General features: G+C 28.1%; 1 protein-coding gene across 1 annotated transcript in view; it reads right to left on the reverse strand.

Moving 5' to 3' along the window:
- Positions 1–21,926, reverse strand: part of clcn2b (chloride channel, voltage-sensitive 2b) — a 76,547-nt gene extending 54,621 nt beyond the window's left edge. The window contains exon 1 of the mRNA XM_051129723.1: positions 21,709–21,926. Within this exon, the coding sequence (XP_050985680.1) occupies positions 21,709–21,759 (51 nt within the window). The 5' untranslated portion in view covers positions 21,760–21,926. The remainder of the gene's footprint in view (positions 1–21,708) is intronic.
- Positions 21,927–24,726: the final 2,800 nt, after the last annotated feature.

A 24,726-nucleotide genomic window follows, 5' to 3' on the forward strand; every position in this document is an offset into this window, starting at 1 on the left:
TCAATGGGTGACATGTCCAGTGAGTATGCTAGCCATGCAAGAACTGGGATGTTTTCAGTTTCCAGGAACTGTGTACAGATCCTTGCAACACGGGGCCGTGCATTATCATGCTGCAACATGAGGTGATGCTCGTGGAAGAATGGCACAACAATGGGCCTCAGGATCTCATCACGGTATCTCTGTGCATTCAAAATGCCATCAATAAAATGCACCTATATTCGTTGTCCATAACATACGCCTGCCCATACCATAACTCCACTGCCACCACGGGCCACTCAATCCACAATGTTGACATCAGCAAACCGCTCACCCACACGACACCATACACGCTGTCTGCCATCTGCCCTGTACAGTGAAAACCGGGATTCATCCGTGAAGAGAACACCTCTCCAAAGGGCCAGACACCATCGAATGTGAGCATTTGCCCACTCAAGTCAGCAGTCGATGAGGACGACGAGCATGCAGATGAGACGGTTTCTGACAGTTTGTGCATAAATTCTTTGGTTATGCAAACCGATTGCTGCAGCAGCTGTCTGGGTGGCTGGTCTCAGACAATCTTGAAGGTGAAGATGCTGGATGTGGAGGTCCTGGGCTGGTGTGGTTATGTGTGCCTGCAGTTGTGAGGCCGGTTGGATGTACTGCCAAATTCTCTGAAAAGCCTTTGGAGACGGCCTTTTATTGTGGCCAGCCTAAGGCACACCTGTGCAATAATCATGCTGTCTACTCAGCATCTTGATATGTCACACCTGTGAGGTGGATGGATTATCTCAGCAAAGGAGAAGTGCTCACTAACACAGATTTAGACAGATTTGTGAACAATATTTGAGAGAAACAGGCCTTTTGTGTACATAGAAAAAGTCTTTGAGCTCATGAAAAATGGGGACAAAACCAAAGTGTTGCGTTTATAATTTTGGTCAGTGTATATGTATATGACATGACATCTATGATATAAATATGATTTTCATGATAACTTAAAATAAATTAACCCTAAATAGTAACATAAAAAAAACAAAAACAATGACTAAACAACAAAACAATAAAATTACTCAAAATTAAGCTAAACTTATATATATATATATATATATATATATATATATATATATATATATATATATATAAAGCTACACCAAAATATTAATAAAAACTATAATAACATTTAGTTTAATTTGAAGCACTAAAATTGTTAACTGGAAATAAACTAGAACTAAAATGGAAAAAAAAAACTGAGCCTTAATAGTGTGATTACAAAAATAATAATACAAATTACAAAAGCACATATTACTACACATTTACTAAAAAAGTAACCAAAATTAAAATGGAAACTGAAAATATAAAAAGTACAACTACATCAAAATAAGAAACAATACTATATAAATTATAATGCATATAAAAAAAAATTACTTCAAATCAGTTTAATTTGGCAATTTAAAACAAGTGTTCTTAATTATTTTTAGGAAAAAATAATACAAAATGTTTTGGCAAAAAAAAAAATCCATGCAATACGTATGCAAAGGCTTTTTCCCATACTAAACTTTGGATATTTTCTAGTTTTTAACATATCGTTTCCAGGTCAAAACTGACGCGAATGCGCTACAAGGGTTTAGTATGTTAATGCGACCCGTTTACTCTGTTTTTTTAGCTTTTGTTGTATTTTTATATTTTTTTTTTTTTCAAATACAGCACATTAAACTGATAGACACGCACCGTGTGCTGTGTCAGCCGTCAATTTCTGTAATGGACTCACAAAAAAAAAAATTAAAATAACATTCCATATTCAGAAAGAGAGAGAGAAAAGCTGAGACAATGATGTGCTGACAGCTTTCCACACACACGGCACTTTTGTCCATTAGGTTATTAGGGGAGTTTTCTTAATCTGAACTTAAAAGCAGGCTGGAAAGGATCCAGAGGGCAAAAAACAGACGACAGAACAATGGAAAATGTAACAGATGATAAGAAGTTGAAGGAAACACTGATAAAGAATAAATAAAAGGAAACAATATTGTTATAAAGTATCACCCAAGATACAAAAACACACACGCACATGCACACACATGCGCGCACACACACACGCGCACACACTTGACTTCTTACTGACATTAGGGAATTAACAGGAATTAAGTCTGTTTTTTTTTTTTTTTTTTTTTTTTTTTTTTTTTTTTTTTTTTTTCACACACATGATGAGATAATTCTCCATTTACTCAGAAACACAATTTACATGCTCTGTGTGTGTGTGTGTGTGTGTGTGTGTAAATCTCAGGATTTAGTTTCATATTTGGGTCTTAAATCTAAGCACACAAAAGCTCGAGGAACAAGAACATACTCTGAAGCCAAAACAATAAAAAAAAGAACAAAAAAACACAATTACACAACAAAAACACTAAATCCTCCGTACGTAATCGTCCAGAAACTCCTTTTGAGTCTCAGGTCACCTAACACGTTTTTTTTGAGGAGAAAAAAAAAAAAAAAAAAAAACTGGTCATTGTTTAGAAAGATGCTGATTAAAAATGTAGAAGTTTAGAGTTAGGTTTAAAGTTTAATAAAAATATATATTTAGTTACATAAATGCAAATACATTTTCATTTAAAAAAAAAAACAATATTTGCATAAAAAAAAACATGCAAAATTTTCAAATACCATTTCAAAGTCATTTTTCAAAAAGATGTTAATTTGGAAAAAGAAAGAGAAAGATGTTAATCAAAATTTAAAAAGTTTAAAGTTCATTTTAAAAAAATATATAGTTACATAAATGCAAATATTATGAATGTTTAATTAACATTAAATGTTACATTTTTAAGTTCATAAAAAGACATAATATTTGCTAAAAACCATGCAAATTTTTTAAAGATTTGTCATTTTTAAAAAATCAGTTAATTTTGAAAACAAACAAACAAACAGGTAATTTTTTTTAGAAATATGTTGACTAAAATTTGAAATGTTTAAAGTTTAAAGTTAATTAAAAAAAAAAAAAATAATAATAATAATAAAAAAAAAATATATATATATAGTTACATAAATCGAAATATTATGAATGTTAATTTAAATTTAAGATAAAAAAAGACAATATTTGCTAAAAATCATGCAAAATTTTTAAAGACTTTAAAGACTGTCAAGTTAATTTGTAAAAAAAAAAAAAAAAAAAAAAAAAAAAAAAAGTAATTTTAAAGTTAATTAAAAGTTAATTAAAAAAAATATATAGTTACATAAATGCAAATATTATTAATGTTTAATTAACTTTAAATGTTCATTATAAAAAAGACATAATATTTGCTAAAAACCATGCAAAATTTTTCAAGACTTAATATGACACATGAGCTAATAAACAATTGTGGGCGGAGTTATGAGATAAAAAAAAAAAAAAGAGCCAATCAGCTGCCTGGACTAAATAGAACAGCCTGTACTGAAGAGACAAGAGCTGGACAGACAGTTGTCAGAAAGTCATAAATACACACACACACCTACGTAACTTTAGGAGAAATATCTGAAACCACTGAGCAGTGTTATTTGATAAATGATGAAATTTATAATTCATGTCACCACAACAACTAGTTAAGTACTAGTTTTTAAATGTTAGCACAGCGCCTGCACACGAAACTCTGATCCATGCAAATCCATAACACTGATAAAATCTGTTCTTTCTAAAGACGCTGTGAGTATTAGCTGTGTGTGTGTGTGTGTGTGTGTGTGTGTTTCACAATGGATTGTGGAGGAATGCAGACAGAGTTTTCCCGAGGTTATCAAGCTGTGAAATGAAGACTTTACTGAACCCACGCCTCCCTTCTCAGAACTCAGGTTGTGCGGTGACGCAGTGTGTCGGTGTGTGTTTGCATGTACACAAGTGAGAGTGTGTGTATGAACACGCAGAGGTGTGTTACACCACAAAAGCTCACCTTTTGTAACAGCTAATAAGGGAGTAACTAACTAAAAGTAACTGAACTACATTTTTCAGTAGTGTGACAGTTTTAAAAACATTGCTACGGTGTACTGCACTACTTTGCTGTTTTTGTAACATTGTATTGTGTAAATAAGCAGAGAAAATAAAATATGCATATTAAAATAATAAAATAGTAATTTCAATAAACATGCATGACACGTGTTTTTTGTTGCAAAATTTATATACGAGTTAAAAACTAATTTCCCTTGTTATATGAATTATTTTCTAAATGATTAAATTATTTAAAATGTTAACTGTCTTTTATATATTTTTAATGTTTATTTAATGTTCTTTAAAGAAGTCTCTTCTGCTCACCAAGCCTGCATTTATTTCATCCAAAGTACAGCAAAAACTTAAAAATTTTGAAATATTTTTACTATTTAAAATAACTGTTTTCTATTTTAATATATTTTAAAATATAATTTATTCCTGTGATTTCAAAGCTGAATTTTTAGCATCATTACTCCAGTCATATGATCCTTTAGAAATCCTTCTAATATTCTGATCTGCTGCTCAAAAACATTTATTATTATTATTATTATTATTATTATTATTATGTTGAAAACAGCTGAGGAGAATTATTTCAGGTTTCTCTGATGAATAGAAAGTTCAGAAGAACAGCATTTATATGAAATAGAAATCTTGTGCAACATTATAAATGTCTTGAACAATTTAAAGCATCCTTGCTAAATAAAAGTAATAATAATTTATAATAAAAGTATCTATAAATAATTAAATGAAAAGTATCAATAATTTCTTTCCTCAAAAAAAAAAAAAAAAATTAAAAATAAATAAATAAATAAATAAATAAATAAATAATTAAAAATAAAAGTATCCATAATTTCTTTCCTCAAAAAATAAATAAAATAAAATAAAATAAAATACCGACTCCAAGCTTTTGAATGGTATAGTGTTTAATGTTACAAAGGCTTTTTATTTCAGATAAATGCTGATCTTTGGATCTTTCTATTCAGAGAATCCTGAAAAAAAAAAAATCTACTCTGCTGTTTTCAGCATTAAAAAAAATAATAAATGTTTTTTTGAGCAGCAAATCGGTATATTAGAATGATTTCTGAAAAATCATGTGACACCGAAGACTGGAGTAATAATGCTGAAAATTCAGCTGTGCATCACAGAAATAAACTACATTTTAAAATATATTCAAATAGAAAACAGTTATTTTAAATAGTAAAAATATTTCAAAATTTTACAGTTTTTGCTGTGCTTTGAATCAAATAAATGCAGGCTTGGTGAGCAAAACTTTGACTGGTAGTGTAAACAAATCGCATAATAGTTAATAAAACATATTCTAATAAGACACTGACACATTACAATCAATTAACAAAGATTTAAAGCCTTGATGAACTCTTCAAACGCAGTGAACTGATGAGAGATGAAAAGATCGGAGTTTGATGTTGGGATGCAAACATGTGTTTCCACCAAACAAAGACTCTGTTTCTGTTGTGGAAAATCTTTGGTTACATTTGACGACTCGACACGCAGCAATAGACACATTTACAATAAATAAAACGATACCTTTCCTCCAAACAAACTGCTGTGTACATCCACACAAAACCTTAACTTTAGTCTCACACATCCTCCTGAACGTCCAATAAAAAAAACTTGAGATTGAGTGTGCGTTTTTTGAACACACAGCACCTGACTCACTGTATTCATGTAATAAAAGTTAAAAAGAGTTACAATGTAGTTAAAATATTAAGAATACAATTTACAAAACACTTTACAATAAGGTCTCGGTAGTTAAATGTAGTCATCTACATTAGTTAACACAAACTAACAATCAACTAATTAAATGTAAATTAAAAAAAAAATAATAATAATATTAATCACATGCCAGAGCCACTACACAAGATTATGGTGAACAACTGCTGATGCTACAGGTGTGTAGAGATCTTTGCTATATTGGTAAGTCAGCTTAAAGGATCTCATTTCATGATATAATAATTTTATTTCACAACATCATTTTATATCACGACATAGTCTTTTTTTATTTTGTCTTTGTTATTAATAATAAGAACCCAGATGCAAGTAACAAACTAAAGGACAACAATAAAACAAAGACACAAATGAAATAAAGAGGGCCTTAAAATCTATGAAATCCATTTTATTTTTTCCCAAATTCCATTTTAAGTTTTCTAGACTCTATTTTAATGGTTACATAAAAAAGTGTTTATCAAAAAGCATGTCTAATTAATTTAAATCATGAAACTTTATTTAACAGCAATTTATTAAAAGTTTAACAGAAATGTTTTTAAGGCCCTATGAAATACATTTTATTATTTTTCTCAAATTCAGTTTTGAATCTCTGTTTTCCACTAATTTTCTAGATTCTATTTTAACCGTTTCATTACATTTTAATAATCAAAAGTATGTCTAATGACTTTATAAAGGATAATTAGATTTGATAAAGAATTTATTTATTATAGGATAATTATTTTTTTTTTTTCAGAAACACTGTGTTGTGTATTAACAATTTTATGGTAAATATTACTTAAACATTGTTTTTGTAAAATTTTGAAATATTTTTACTATTTCAAATATCTGTTTTCTATTTGAATATATTTTAAAATGTAATTTATTCCTGTGATTTCAAAGCTGAATTTTTAGCATCATTACTCCAGTCACATGATCCTTCAGAAATCATTCTAATATTCTGATCTGCTGCTCAAAAACATTTATTATTATTATTATTATTATTATTATTATTATTATTATAATGTTGAAAACAGCTGCGTAGAATTATTTCAGGTTTCTCTGATGAATAGAAAGTTCAGAAGAACAGCATTTTTCTAAAATAGAAACCTTGTGCAACATTATAAATGTCTTGAACAATTTAAAGCATCCTTGCTAAAAAGTAATAATAATTTATAATAAAAGTATCTATAAATAATTAAATAAATAAAAAGTATCAATAATTTCTTTCCTCAAAAAATAAAAATAAAAATAATAAAAATAAATAAATAAATAAAAATAAAAGTATCCATAATTTCTTTCCTCAAAAAATAAATAAAATAAAATAAAATATTATACTGACTCCAAGCTTAATAAAAAAATAATAAAATTACTTAAACATTGTTTTTGTAAAATTTTGAAATATTTTACTATTTCAAATATCTGTTTTCTATTTGAATATATTTTAAAATGTAATTTATTCCTGTGATTTCAAAGCTGAATTTTTAGCATCATTACTCCAGTCACATGATCCTTCAGAAATCATTCTAATATTCTGATCTGCTGCTCAAAAACATTTATTATTATTATTATTACGTTGAAAACAGCTGCATAGAATTATTTCAGGTTTCTCTGATGAATAGAAAGTTCAGAAGAACAGCATTTATCTAAAATAGAAACCTTGTGCAACATTATAAATGTCTTGAACAATTTAAAGCATCCTTGCTAAATAAAAGTAATAATAATTTATAATAAAAGTATCTATAAATAATTAAATAAATAAAAAGTATCAATAATTTCTTTCCTCAAAAAATAAAAATAATAAAAATAAATAAATAAATAAAAATAAAAGTATCCATAATTTCTTTCCTCAAAAAAAAAAAAAAAATAAAATAAAATAAAATATTATACTGACTCCAAGCTTAATAAAAAAATAATAAATATTACTTAAACATTGTTTTAATAATATTTTTATTAGTAGTAGTAGTACTATCTTTACATTAAGTAATATATTAATATATTTCTGACTGTCAAGTTAAACCGAACTTTTATTTTGACGGGTTGCTGTAAACGCCTTGAGGGTTTTCATTATATGACCATAGTTTTCCGCAAAAGAAACGGTAAAATGCTCATGAAGTTATGATAATATGAAATTACGTTCATGTGTTCATGTACTCGCATATTGAGGCAGCAGAGGCTGAAAACACTGCGAGCGTCAAACGTATGTGTGTAGTAAACAAAACTGCGCGTCTGCGTCATTCACTCACACAGACACGCAGAAATGCGGCTCTTATTAAAATACATTCTTAAAGTACCGCTACTAGTAAAACGTGGAATCGTACCGTTTTTAAAACCAGGGTATCGCAATACTTTTTAAGTACCGATATATCGTGCAACACTAAGTCAAAATAATTGATTTTTATGCCAAAAAGCATTAGCATATCAAGTAAAGGTAATTTGTAAATTTCCTACTGTAAATATATCAAAACTTAATTTTTGATTAGTAATATGCATTACGAAGCACTTCATTCGACAACTTCAAAGGTGATTTTCTCAATATTTAGATTTTTTGCACCCTCAGATTCTAGATTTTCAAATAGGTGTATCTCGACCAAATATTGTCCTACCATAACAAACCACACGTCAGTGGAAAGACTATTTATTCAAATAAAAAAAAAAATACCCGTATGACTAGTTTTGTGGTCGAGGGTCACATTTAATTATCGCAATGTGACACCGCAACAAAATATTCATTTAATAACATAATCTCACTTCAGACTCGCTTCATAAATTCAGTAAACTGTTTGAAATGACTTCCTTTTGCAATCTGATGTGGCTTCTTATCATAGGATCGTTATTTTATAATACTTCTTACTGTAATAAAAGCTCTGTCATTACCATTACGTTACATAAAGACTTTATTCTTATACTGCCAACGCTGTGTGTTTATTGGCTTCACGTCCGCTCAGTTACAGGATTTCTGTGTTTGTTTTAATGAGCTGAAGCGATAGCTGAATGCCTTTGTGCATATTAGGGATGTTCTGGAATGTTCCATCACATCTGTGAGGCGTATTTGGAGTTCCTGCATGAGAGCGCCTCCTGGTGTCTGGTATGAATGAAACATATATTACATGAGTACGCTACTGCTCACACCACTCTATTTTGGGTAAAAATAGGAAAATAATACTTCTCTAAAAAAAAAATTGTAGTGAACATATGCAATTCCGTGTTTCTCTCCAGTGTTTTACTACCTTAAGTTGTATGTTTGCATACAGGTTTACCTCCATGGGATTTTTTTTTTTTTTTTTTTTTTTCATAAAAATGTGACAGACTTACATCGACGGAATGTTCAAATGAGCAAAACTATTCAACCTCCAACTGACAAAACTCCCAGAATCCTTTGAGAATCGGTCAAACTTCCCTTCTATGTGCTGTATTTATAATCCATTCAAACACATTCAAACTCATCTAATATTTTTATCTATCGCCAACCCTAGCAGCTACAAACATTCTAGTAACTTGCTAATCATATTTGAAACATGCTAACAACATGCTAATCATGCTAGAAACATGATAGTAACTGGCTAATCATGCTAGAAACACGCTAACACCATGCTAATCATGCTAACAACATGATAATCATGCTAGAAACATGATAGTAACTGGCTAATCATGCTAGAAACACGCTAACACCAAACACGCTAACACCATGCTAATCATGATAGTAACAACATGCTAATCATGCTAATCAAGCTAACAACACAATCATGGTAGAAACTTGTTAGTCATAACACCATTAAAAATGCTAACAACATGCTAATCATGTTAGAAACAGGTCATGTTAAAAAAATGTTAACAACATGCTAATCATGTTAGAAACATGCTAACAACTTGCTAATCATACTAGAAACATTATAACAACATGCTAGAAATGTGCTAGTAACTTGCTAATCATGTTAGAAACATGCTAACATGCTAATAACTTGCTAGTAACTGGCTAATCATGCTAGAAACACGCCAACACCATGCTAATCAATGCTAACAACATGCTAATCATGCTAGAAACATGATAGTAACTGGCTAATCATGCTAGAAACACGCTAACACCATGCTAATCATGCTAGAAACATGATAGTAACTGGCTAATCATGCTAGAAACACGCTAACACCATGCTAATCATGCTAACAACATGCTAATCATGCTAGAAGCACAATAGCAACTTGTTAGTCATGTTAAAAAAAATGCTAACAACATGCTAATCATGTTAGAAACAGGCTAACAACATGCTAGAAATGTGCTAGTAACTTGCTAATCATGTTAGAAACATGCTAACATGCTAATAACTTGCTAGTAACTGGCTAATCATGCTAGAAACACGCCAACACCATGCTAATCATGATAACAACATGCTAGTAACTGGCTAATCATGCTAGAAACACGTCAACACCATGCTAATCATGCTAACAACATGCTAATCATGCTAGAAGCACAGTAGTAACTTGCTAATCACACTAGAAACATGCTAACAACATGCTAATCATGACAAACTGTATTGCCTTCAAAACATTACGATTTAAGCTTTAAAACTACTTAAAACTTCAGTCTATTTCAGACTTTTTTAAACTTTCTGGTCAAGCTTTCTCCAGGCAAACGTCAAAGTTTGTCTTGACAAACTTTTTTATCTAGTTTTTATCTTTATTAACCCGTGGGACTTTCACTGCTTTTACTATAGTATTGCAGCTTTTACTATCATTCAGTCCTAAACAACACACCACACACAAACACACATTCACTTCAGTGAACAACACCCTCATTAAATCTCACACTCAGACACACACACCTGAGTGAACAGAGTGTGTGTGTGTGTGTGATCTGTCTCGCTCTATTCATCACGATTCCCATGAGAGACGAGCGAATGAATGAATGAATAAAAAAGAAGAGTGAATCTATCACTCCCAGACACCAGAGAGAGAGAGAGAGAGAGAGACAGCTGGATTTGTACAGTATTTCTCACTCTACAAAAGGACTCTTAAGAAAATGATGCGTATCCATGGCGACCACGATCACATCAGCCCACCGGCCCAAAAGAAACATCTAAAGATTGATGGAGCGGCGCTGGACGCGGTCCAGAGGAAAACTGTTTTTACCCGACTCACACACACACACACACACACACACAGAGTAGAGGGTGTTCTCAACTCTAGTACTGCAGGAAATTGAGAAAGAACCACAAAAAGAGAGAAATTACTGCCTGAGGCTGTTTGCAGGTGTTCACAGAACTATAAACAAAGACTTTCTGTGTGTGTGTGTGTGTGTGTGTGTGTGTGTGTGTGTGTGTGTGTGTGTGTGTTTCATTACACCACAGATTACGTGGGAATGTGTGTGTGTACATATGGGATATCACAAATACATTCCGACAGCAGCTTGTTTAAAAATTAAATATTGTCTGAGTCAGTAAACGTGAATACGGATTGAGACAAACAATATCTAATTACAAGGAAAAGCAGCGTGCATATTACATGCAAAAAAAGATATCAAAATATGGATGGAAGGGTTTACAGGTGAATCTCAGCACAACGTCAAAGGAAACAAATAAGAAAATAAATTATTTTGCATTGCTTCCATTAAGATTAAGATGACTTTCAGCACAATTAAGCACATTTATAAACAAAACTCACAATATTACATATTATTAAAAAAAAGTACATCATTTGTTTTAATAATTTTAAATAATAATAATAATAATAATAAATATTATAGTAATATAACAAATTTATTAATATTTTTTATGAACAGTTTTAATTTTTTATTATATTTTATTTTATTTTATTTTATATTATATTAACAAAAGTGATTTTATATCCATAAAAAAGTAAATAATGTTACATTGTCACTCAGTGTAACACAATATTTATGTAAAAGTTCAAACAACATGCTTATTCTGATTTGTACGTATTAAAATATATGAAAGAATAAGGTAACAAAATGTTATTGTTTTATAAATTAGTAAAAAAGACTTAACAAATGGGCAAAACCTAGGACAGTGGCAAATTTTAAGAATGTAGAATTACAACTAATTAGTATTTGGGGTGAAAGTAATTATTCTTTTAATATGTTATAAATTTTTGTTGTAAATATACCTGACAAGATTGTTAATCTGAATGACATTTTAGTGGGTTTCTTCTGTAAATTAGGGAAAAATGTATGATATTTATTTTTTGCTCAGAAAAGCAAAAACAAAAATACAATTAAATTAAACAGAAAACTTTTTTTTTTACAAAAACCAACAACAACAATTTAAAGCAGTATTATATATAAAAAGCATATAAAATCAAAAATAAAATCACATATATATGTTTTTTTTTTTAGAAGTACTGAATTATAGTAATGAGAATTAATAGGCTTAATTTTAAGAAACTTTAAAAAATAATAATAAATAAATAAATAAGACATAACTTTTTTTTGGATCATGTGACACTGAAGACTGGCGTAATGATGCTGAAAATTCAGCTTTGATCACAGAAATAAATTACAATTTAACACATATTCACATAGAAAACAGCTGTTTTAAATTGCAAAAATATTTCACAATTTTTGATCACACTAATCAAACAGATAAGACTTTTTTTCAAAAACATTTAAAAAAAAAAAAAAAATCACTTTGACCCGAAACTTTTGTGTATCTTTATGACTGTGGTTGTGGTTTATGTAGTGGTTTTTATGAGATTTCACCCTTATCTGTGCAGCAGGAAACAAGGTTTACAAGTCCCACACTGATAAAATTACACTTTCAAGGAAGAACTAGTCATTGGACATTAAAAGCTTTGATTAAATCACTTAAAAAAATAAACAGCCGTCTGCCAGCACAACTGCATTTTCTGATAAGTTACGTCTACATTCTGATTTACCCGCCCCTAAACGTCAAGCCAGACAAAACAACCTGGTTGGTCGCTTTACAAGTCAGTCTGATTATGTCTATACTGCAATGTGGACCAGACTTAATGCTCACAGGCGAGTTAAATTCATTCATAATGAGCTGCGGGTGGTTTATCTGTTGTTGGTGTGGTCACATAATACGAGGAAATCTGTCATATTGTATTGTTTTGATCTCTGCGACCTCACATTTATTCCGGTTCTGACACACACACACACACTGGCTATTTCTACATGTCTGTGTTTACTGGGGTGCACAGTCGTACTCTTTCATTCAGTGTGGTTTGTTTTCCTTACTTTCATTTCAGACTTGTCATTTAATTCCTTTAAACGCTCAGCAGTGGGACTGAACTCGCTCACCACATTACTGATGGAGATTTATCATTCCTGACGCCGAACGCCTGCGTGTGTTTGTTCTCCTTTATTCACGGGCTGCTTTGTATGCGATCAAAAATATGTTACATCAACACTTACTTGTGTAGAAAAGTAATACTGCATAATACATAAATCATATACTTTTTAAAACTGATATGGGAAACACCAATTTACTGCAGAGCAATATATATATATATATGCATTCATTTGATAAAAAATACTGTAAAATTGTGAAATATTTTTGCAAGTTAAAATAGCTTTTTTCTATGTACATATCTGTTAAAATGTAATTTATTTCGGTGATGCACAGCTGAATTTTCAGCATCATTACTCCAGTCTTCAGTGTCACATGATCCTTCAGAAATCATTCAAATATGCTGATTTGCTGCTCAAGAAACTTTTTTTTACACAATATTTTTGTCTTGTTTTTCAGTACAAATATTGTAAGATAAATTTACTTGAAGCTGAATTATTTAACAAATAAGGTTTTGTTTTCTTGATTAAAAAATAATTAAGTGAGTTTAAAATTTCTTACCCTTTATTTTTTGAAACTCAATTAACTTTTAAGAAAACAAGACAAGAAACTTATGATATCTTACGCATTGTGATTTAAGCATGTTTAGATATTTGCACTAAAAAGGCTTTATTGTGAGTGTAAAGAAATTAATACTTTTATTCAGGATGCATTAAACTGATTACAAAGACTTTTAGAATGTAACAATTTCAACTTAATTTAAGGCAGCAACTGAACTTAAGTTTTTAAGCATAATCAGCTTAGATGTGCAAGTCATTTCAACTTAAATTACATTAAACTTAACTTAAATCAAATTGCTTTGTAAGAAAATAAATTATTTTGCATTGCTTCCATCAGGATATCTGCATTGCAATATTATTTTCAACACAATTAAGCACATTTATAAACAAAACTCACTGTAGAATATTATTTATTATTTAAATAAAGCAAAGAATTTGTACATTATAAGAGTAATCATTTTAAAATTATTATAGTAATGAAATGAATTTAATATATTTATTGTTTAGATATTTGTACTGAAAACAAAATTTTAATACAAGCAAAGAAAGTAATACTTTTATTCAGCAAGGATGCATTAAACTGATCAAATGTTACCAAATGTTATTTCAACTTAATTTAAGGCAGCAACTGAACTAAAGTTTTTAAGTATAATCAACTTAGACGTGCAAGTCAATTCAACTTAAATTACATTAAACTGACTTACATTAAGTTGAAAAAAGTTGAAATTGCTTTGTAAGAAAATAAATTATTTTGCATTGCTTCCATTAAGATTTTTGCATTGCAACATTATTTTCAACACATTTAAGCACATTTATAAACAAAACTAATTAGAAAGTATAACAAGAATAAATAAATTAATACTTTGATTAATCAAGGACGCATGAAATTGATCAAAAGTTACAAAGACTTTAACAATGTAACAAAATTCAACCTAATTTAAGGCAGCAGTTGAACTTAAGTTTAAGTATAATCTTAGATGTACAAGTCATTTCAACTTAAATTACACTAAACTGACTTAAATCAAGTTAAATTTCATTTACTTTATAAAAAAGTTGAAATTGCTTTGATTTTGATTTGTTAAAGTAACGCAAAAACATTAGCCATGTCTTACGAATCATATCATTTTACAGTGTATTTCAAATAAATGTTGTTTTTCTGAACTTTTCCACAAATACGACGCAACACAGTCTTTTTAACACTATAAGAATTTTTACTGCAATTTTTACTGCAAAAAAAAAAAAAAAAAAAAAGAAAGAAAAAAAAAGAAATGTGGTGTTGTTGTTGTTTTAAGAAGAAACTTGAAGAAAAAAAAAAGACTTTTTGCAGTGTGGGACCGCTGTTGTTTATCGGATACTCTTTAATCCACACAGGAAGTGCAGATTTACTAGGGTAACCAGAGGTTAAAATCTCATCAAGCATCTCTGTAACTCTTCAACCTACACAAAACTGAACCTGCGACCTTTGTGTTTGCAGACCAGACCACCAACCCTAAATTTACTGGTGCGTTTCTTTTCATTTTACTTTAACATATACACGTCATCTGACAGTATGTGGACGTTTCAGAAGTTCATATCATTATAATTGCTGACACTTTTATCATGGTATATTAAATTACAAGGTTGCACTCCAAAGAAAAAGTCTGACTTTTTTCCAAACAAAATGTAAATATTATTTTCTGGAATATTATATTTACATACAAAATAAGTATTTACATACATAATAAGTATGCATATATTTAATATTTGGTATGCATTACACACAATTACACACAATAGCAAATACAAAAATCTGAAGAGATTTTTGAAAACATTTAAATAACGTTTTTTTTTTTTTTTTTTTTTTTCCTAGGTTGTAGGACAAATTTGGTGTAAAAACTGCAAGTTTTTATAAATTGAGCCCAGATATTGGTTGAAAATGTTCTGATGTTCTATATAGTTGTTCTTTTACACTTCTTTTACTTTTTGAAATCCGTTCGAAATATTTGTTTACTCTTTAATAGCTTTTGTGTATAGTTGTTCGTGCTGTCAAACGATTAATCGTGAGTAATCGCATCCAAAATAAAAGTTTGTTTACATAATATTTGCGTATTTACTGTGTATATTTATTATGTACAGCTATATAAATACACACACATGCGTGGATATATTTAAGAAAAAATATGTTATGTTTATATTTAATTAACATTAAGTATATTTATAAATATATTATATACTATTAATTATAGGAATATATATATATATATATATATTTTTTTTTTTTTTTTTGAAAATATTTACATGTGTTACATGTATTAAATATAATATAATATAATGTTTATACCATTTTTCTTACATTTAAATATTAAATATATTTGACATATATTTATAACATTATATGAATAAAAATATACATGTAAACACATGTAAATATATATTTTGAAAATATTTACATGCGTTTACATGTATATATTTTTATTCATATAATTGATATTATAAATATGTATAAATGTATTTAATATTTAAACATAACATATTTTTCTTAAATATATCCATGAATGTGTGTGTATTTATATAGCTATACATAATAAATATACACAGCACACACACATATATTATGTCAACAAAAACTTTTGAATGTGATTAATCGCGATATATATTATTCGTTTTTAGCATTGTTTTGCTATTTGAAAGTAGTTACTAAACTTTTTCTTAACAGCACAACACTTAACGTTATCTTTTCAGCCTGTTTTTGTAACATAATTCAATATACCATAATAAAAGTTTCAGCAATTATCATGATATAAACACTTGATAGAAGTTAGCCTGAAAATAACTTTTATAGAACACACTAATAAACAAACACAGAAAGATTATTAGAGTACATTTTTCAAGAAAATAGTATTTCAGTCTTTCTCATTTAAAATTTCATGCTTATCAACATGCTCCTTGCACTTTCTGAGTAATCATTTGTGAAATTTACTAGCAATTTCTGAGTGAAAATAGCAGAAAAGTGCAAGTTTTCATAAAATGATGATAAGTTTGAATATTCTTTTAAAAAAGTGATATTCTAATAACGTATGTGTGATTGACAGCTGTCAGTCAAACAACTGTGATGAACACCAAGACTGACAGAGAGCATCCCTGTAAACTTTATCCACCTCAGATGAAAAGATCAAGAAGAAAACTAATCAATAACTCCTAATGGCACATGTCGGCGTTATCTTATCGGCTCCTATAAACAATAGAAATACACGCGGCATTTATCGATCCAAATATACTAGGAGTTCACCTAGAGATCGAAACGCTGCGATGATAAGAGCATCAGTAGATCGGACGAGTTTTATGAGCGTTTCAGTGACGTCCGACTCAGAACAGTAATGAATTTATGAAGTTCACGTGTGAAGCTAAATGAGTGCTGTTTCATTTCAATGTCAGCCTCACGAGAACAGACTGAAAAACTCACAGCTCGCTCTATTTGAGTTTGTGACAAAGCAAACAGGAAGTGATGTCACACTTAACTTCCTGTTCTCATTTAATGGCATCAACTGCCTTTGAATGCCCACAATGCACTTCTGTCTCATGGTCTCAAGTTGGTTTGGAAAATCAGAGAAGGATTTTTCGACTTAGCATGAACTCTAATAAAATAAATCACAGACATATTTGGGAACTGATGAGTGTTTCAGTTCTCTGTTGGTTCCCAATGACAAGTCGCTTTCTACCACATGAGCTCAACAACAAAAGCCTCTGTGTGTGTGTGTGTGTGTGTTTGTGTTGGTTCAGCAGAGCGCCTGATTGCATAATTACTGATACAGGAACTTTATCTTTCTTCTGAAATAAAGATAAAGTCATTTATGGCCAATGGTACACGTTTGCTTTGAGACTGAGCTATTTACTTAGAGACATATGCTGTATATACATACATTTAGACACAAATGTCATGCATATAATAATTAATCAATAATATGTATATACACACATTTTATGCATGTAAAAATTACTATTTTTATCATTGCACTTTCATGCATATATATTTATATGTGCATGTGCATGTAAATATGATATAAATTTAATATAAATATAAAAGTGTGTGTATGTGTATATATATGCATACTGAATATGTAAAATATAAACTAAGTAATTAATCAACAATATATATACATATTTTATACATGTAAAATTATTTTTATCATTGTACTTTCATGCATATATATTTACATATGAGTATGCATGTAAATAGGATATAAATTTAACAGAAATATATAAATATAAATGTGTGTGTATATATGCATATTGAATATGTAAAACAAACTAAATAATTAATTAAAAATATATACACATTTTATGCATGTAAAAATATCATTTTTATAATTTTACTTTCATGCATATATATTTGTGTGTGTGTACGCGCATGTAAATAGGATATAAATTTAATCTAAATATATAAATATAAAAGTGTGTATATGCATACTGAATATGTAAAACAAACTAAATAATTAATTAAAAATATATATATACACATTTATGCATGTAAAAATTAAAATTATCATTGTACTTTCATGCATATATATTTACATACGAGTATGCATGCAAATAGGATATACATTTAATATAAATATATAAATATAAATGTGTGTGTATATATGCATATTGAATATGTAAAGCATACACTAAATAATTAATTAGAAAATATATACACATTTTATGCAGGTAAAAAATATCATTTTTATAATTTTACTTTCATGCATATATATTTGTGTGTCTGTGCATGTAAATAGGATATAAATTTAATCTAAATATATAAATATAAAAGTGTGTGCATATATGCATATTTAATATGTAAAATATAAACTAAATAATTAATTAAAAATATATATACACATTTTATGCATGTAGAAATTATAATTTTCATAATTGTACTTTCATGCATATATATTTACATATGAGTATGCATGTAAATAGGATATAAATTTAACAGAAATATATAAATATAAATGTGTGTGTATATATGCATATTGAATATGTAAAACAAACTAAATAATTAATTAAAAATATATACACATTTTATGCATGTAAAAATATCATTTTTATAATTTTACTTTCATGCATAAATATTTGTGTGTGTGTGCGCGCATGTAAATAGGATATAAATTTAATCTAAAAATATAAAAATAAAAGTGTGTATATGCATATTGAATATGTAAAATATAAACTAAATAATTAATTAAAAATATATATACACATTTTATGCATGTAAAAATTAAAATTATCATTGTACTTTCATGCATATATATTTACATACGAGTATGCATGCAAATAGGATATACATTTAATATAAATATATAAATATAAATGTGTGTGTGTATATATGCATATTGAATATGTAAAGCATACACTAAATAATTAATTAGAAAATATATACACATTTTATGCAGGTAAAAAATATCATTTTTATAATTTTACTTTCATGCATATATATTTGTGTGTCTGTGCATGTAAATAGGATATAAATTTAATCTAAATATATAAATATAAAAGTGTGTGCATATATGCATATTTAATATGTAAAATATAAACTAAATAATTAATTAAAAATATATATACACATTTTATGCATGTAGAAATTATAATTTTCATCATTGTACTTTCATGCATATATATTATTTACATATGCGTATGCATGTAAATAGGATATGAATTTAATATAAATATATAAATAAAAATGTGCGTGTGTATATAAATGCATACTGAATAGGTAAAATACAAACTACATAATTAATAAAAAACATATACACATTTTCTGCATGTAAAAAAATATTTTTTTCATTTTAATTTCATGCATTTTATCATTTTACTTTCATGCATATTTTAATGCATATATTTATGTGTGTGTGCATGTAAATCTGATATATATTTAATATAAATATATAAATATAAATGTGTGTGTGTATATATGCATACCGGATATGTAAAATATAAACGAAATAATTAATCAAAAATATATATACACATTTTTAAATGCATGTTTTTATATGTTATATTTCTAAAATATTTTATATTTCATGCATGTAAAAAATTACGTACAAGTTTTATAAATTGTTTACAGTCATGTATTTATGTATGTGCATGCATGTAAATATTACATAAATATAATATAAATGTGTGTGCGTGCGTGTAGGTTTAAAAAAAGAAACACTGCATTACAGATCAAAGGTCTCAGATTTCACTCACTTCTTAAGATAACTGTTGTTTGGGGGCAAAGTTATGTAAATGCACACTGAGTTCCTCTGCTAATTAATTACACAATAAATGAATTCCTGTGGAGATCTGATGAGTTTTGGGCTGCGGGTGTTTTTGAGCAAAATAAACTAGCAATAATTTACCCACTGTAAACGAACTCTTGAGCTCTGAATGACAGCAAAACTATCAGTTAAACCATCAGTAAACCAATGTCAGACGCCCCATTCAAGTACAGTATAAACACAGCTTCACCTTCAGACATCACTGCACACAAACCCATGAGGAACACACACACACACACACACACAGATAGACAGAGAGGAAAACACTGGTTCTCAATCAGGGGTCCGGGGCCATTAGGGCCCCTCAGAAAACTCCCAAGGAGTCCACAGGATGACTTAATATTATTTAAATATATCATATTGGTAGAATTAATATTATGTATAGCATATTACAACAATCTTAAATAAATTGTTAAAAAAAAAATACAGAAATTTCTAGATTCACAAAACTAATCGTACTTAATAAAATGCACCTATATTAAAAGTCTGCTAACTAAAATATACCTAAGGTAGTTTTAGCTTTAGAAATATATTTTGAAGACAATAAAAGAGTTTGTCATAAAAAAAGAAAAACTAGTAAAATATTAAATAACTATTTTTATTTTCTTATAATCAGTTTTGACACATTATTATATTATATTATATTATATTATATTATTATAATTTTAATAAACACTTTATTTTGTGCTTTCTAAAAGTTTTAAATAATATAATATTTTTAAATAATAATATATACTCTCAAAGTGAGCTTAAAATCTAAAATATATTAAAACAAGAATATATCATTTAAAAAATCTACTTTGGAGACAATAAATTGTACAATTGTATTGTAAAATAAAATAAATTCATATATATAATATTATTCATTTATTCAAAAGAAATGTCTAGAATCACATTAATTGTGGTTAATAAAATTAACTCTCAATGTCATATATCTATTTACCCAAGTTTGGAATAACTGTCCTTTTTTTTTTTTTTTTTTTTTTAAATTAAAAAATAATAATAATAATAAAAAAGATAATAAAAAAATATATATATATTTTACTTATATAAAATATAAGTAAAATATTAAATATTAATTATTAAATATTAAATATTAAAATATTAATTTTGGTTAATAAAATTAACTCTCAATGTCATATATCTATCTACCCAAGTTTGGAATAACTCTCCTTTTTTTTTTTTAATAATAATAAAAAATAATAATAAAAAAAAAGATAATAAAAAAATATGTTACTTATATAAAATATAAGTAAAATATTAAATAACTATTTTTTTCTTTTTTATAATCAGTGTTAACACCTTATATTATGGTACATTATATTATATTATTTTAAAAATTAATAAACACTTCATTTTGTGTTTTTTCTAGAAGTTTTAAATACATTACATTATATTATATTATATTATACACACACACACACACACACACACACACACCTATATTAACGTTTAAAGTCTGTTAAAAATATAAAATATGTTAAAATACAAATATATAATTTAAAAAATCTACTCTGGAGACAATAAAACATGTTGTATTGTAAAATAAATAAGTACAAATACTAAAATACAATAAAATAAAATAAAAAGCTGGCACTTTATATTATTCATTGACTCAAAAGAAATGTGAGTAAAAGTGTGAAATATTATCTATTTTAATATATTTCACGTTCATTTGAATGCACACACATTTACAGGATATATATAGAGAAAGACTGACAGTGAGTAAAACAACCGATAGAGACTGATTCAAGTCATCATGATTTATGAATCATAATAGTTCCTCAACTTTGACATGAACGAAAAACAGAGAGATACTGAAACAACAGTGAGAGAACAATACACACTTATCAACGGCTCCAGAGTCACACAAGCAGGACTGACAGCTCTGAACAGCCGACAATTACCGATAAACGCAATCAGAGCCTGTGAGATAAAGACACGAAACAACAAGAGTCACTCACCAAAGTTTGCTCATACTGCAGAGCGCGCTGCTCCGTTCCGTCCACAGCCATGACTGCAGCTCACACACACTTACAAACACTCTCACACACTCACAAAACAGCAGATCCCGCTCCTCTCGCACTCAAACGCACAGACGCGAGCGTGGAAGCGCGGCGGGCTGCGCGTCGGCGCGGCTCTTGCGTAACGACACGCTGCGTGACTGACGGACTCCAGCGGGTCTGATCTGTGAAAGAAGTTTGTGTTCGGTCGAGCGTGGGGCGGGGCTTACGCACAGAAACCCCACCCACTGCGCGGGCACGCGGCCTGTGTCCACAAACATTCCGAGCGCCCTACATAGACTGCAGGGCAAACACGCTCCGAACATGACACTAGGGATAAATGACTGAAGGGTTTTAAACGAAGTTAGTTTGATACTAACAAAATATAATAAAATGCTGCTTTATTATTGTAAAAATAACAAAAAAAAAAAAAAAAAACATAAACAAGTAACAAATAAAAATAAGTTATTTTTATTGATTTTTTATTATCAGTGCTGGTACTTTATTTATTTATTTATTTATCCATCCATTCATTCCCTATTTTTATTGCATTTTATTTATGTCCTTGGCGTAAATAAAAAATGTCAGTACTGTATTTCAAATTATGGGTTAATGAAAATAAAACAGAATAATGAATAATTAAGGATTTTTAAATGAAGCTAGTTTTAGCTTGATAATAACAAAATATAATAAAATGCTACTTTATTACTGTAAAAATAACTCAAATAAATAAATAAATAAATGTGTTGGTACTTTATTTATTTATGTATTTATTTATCCATCCATCCATCCATTCATTCCCTATTTTTATTGCATTTTATTTATGTCCTTGGCGTAAATAAAAAATGTCAGTACTGTATTTCAAATTATGGGTTAATGAAAATAAAACAGAATAATAAATTAGGATTTTTAAACGAAGCCACGAATGTGCCAAAAGCTAGTTTTAGCCTGATACTAACAAAATATAATAAAATGCTGCTTTATTATTGTAAAAAAAAAAAAAAAAAAACTTAAAAAAAAAAAAAAAAAAAAAAACATAAACAAGTAAATAGTTATTTTTATTGATTTTTTTTATTATCAGTGCTGGTACTTTATTTATTTATTTATTTATCCATCCATTCATTCCCTATGTTTATATGTCAATAAAACTAGGGGTTATTGAAAATAAAACAGAATAACAAAAAAGGTTTTTTTTAAATGAAACTACGAACGTACCAAAAGCTAGTTTTAGTTTGATACTAACAAAATATAATAAAATGCTACTTTATTACTGTAAAAATAACTCAAATAAATAAATAAACAATTGTGCTGGTATTATTTATTTATTTATTTATCCATCCATCCATTCAGTAATTCCCTATTTTTATTGCATTTTATTTATGTTCTTGGCGTAATTAAAAAATGTCAGTACTGTATTTCAAATTATGGGTTAATGAAAATAAAACAGAATAATAAATAATTAAGGATTTTTAAATGAAGGTTCCAAAAGCTAGTTTTAGTTTGATACTAACAAAATATAATAAAATGCTACTTTATTATTGTAAAAATAACTCAGATAAATAAATACATAAATGTGGTACTTTATTTATTTATTTTTTTAATTATTTATTTATCCATCCATTCATTAATTCCCTATTTTTATTGCATTTTATTTATGTCCTTGGCGTAATTAAAAAATGTCAATACTATATTTCAAATTAGGGGTTATTAAAAATAAAACAGAATAACAAAGAAAGTAAGTGTTTTTAAACAAAACTACGATCATCCCAAAAGCTGGTAATATAATAAAATGTTATTTTATAATATAAAAATAACTAAAATAATAAATAACTTTTAATTTTTTTTTTTAAGTTTGTTTTATTATCAGTGCTGGTACCCTAATTATTTAAATAATAATAATAATAATAATAATAATAATAATAATAATAATGACATTTTAAATTAAAATAATACATTTTATCATTTATTTATTTACATTTTTTTTTCATTAATTCATTCATTCACTATTTTTATTGCATTTTATTATGTCCATGACATAAAAAATATCAATAATGTGTCTGAAATGAGGGTTTATTAAAAATAAAATAAAGTAACAAATTACAAAAATTACATCCCAAAAGCTAGTTTTAGCTCTAACAACAAAAAATAAATGTATTAATTAATTAAAATAAATAAATACTTTAAGACAATAAAAAAAGTATTACTAAAATAAATAAATAAATAAATAAATAAATATTATTATCAGTGTAGGCACCTTTTTATTTAATTATTTAACTATCCTGTCTCTATTTTTATTGCATGTATTGATATTGTGTCCATAGCATCACATAAAATACACATACACATAAAAAAAATTCAATAATAATAACAATACCATAAAGATGCCTAAAAAAGCTGTCTAGGTGCAGAAATGCAATACTGTTTCATACATTAAACAGGGTGATTTTGCATCTAATGTGTGTATGCATAACAGTATATGTTTAATGTGATTGCATAGATATATGTCAAAATTGACTCAGTTTACCTGAATTTACCTTAATATATCTCAGATGTGTTTATAAACTGTAAACAGCGGTCAGAAATGATGCAACTGTTTTAAATGGCAAAAAGCAACAAGTGAAAGCAGATGTTTTTATTCAAACAGACTTTTTAGCCTCATTTATTGACAGAACATGCAGCAAAACAACCATTTTTACTGGTTCCTCGAGTACATGCAGATCACTCGTATAGATCAAACATTCACCTCACATAAACGCCTGGGTAATCTTTAAATAGAAAAGAGCAGAAATATACAGGCGAGCAAATAAACAATCACACAACACATGCTTTATGACTGCAGGAGGATCGTCTGTTAAAAACATTTTATCATTATGTGTAAAGAACCTTTATGTGCTTCCAAGAATGTTTTTGAACATTACCATTTAACATTCCACTCCTGAATGTTTCAAAATGTTTCAAAAACCTTTCATTTCGTTATTT

This window comes from Labeo rohita, chromosome 15 (genome assembly GCF_022985175.1).
Source record: "Labeo rohita strain BAU-BD-2019 chromosome 15, IGBB_LRoh.1.0, whole genome shotgun sequence".
Taxonomy (NCBI): Eukaryota; Metazoa; Chordata; class Actinopteri; order Cypriniformes; family Cyprinidae; genus Labeo; species Labeo rohita.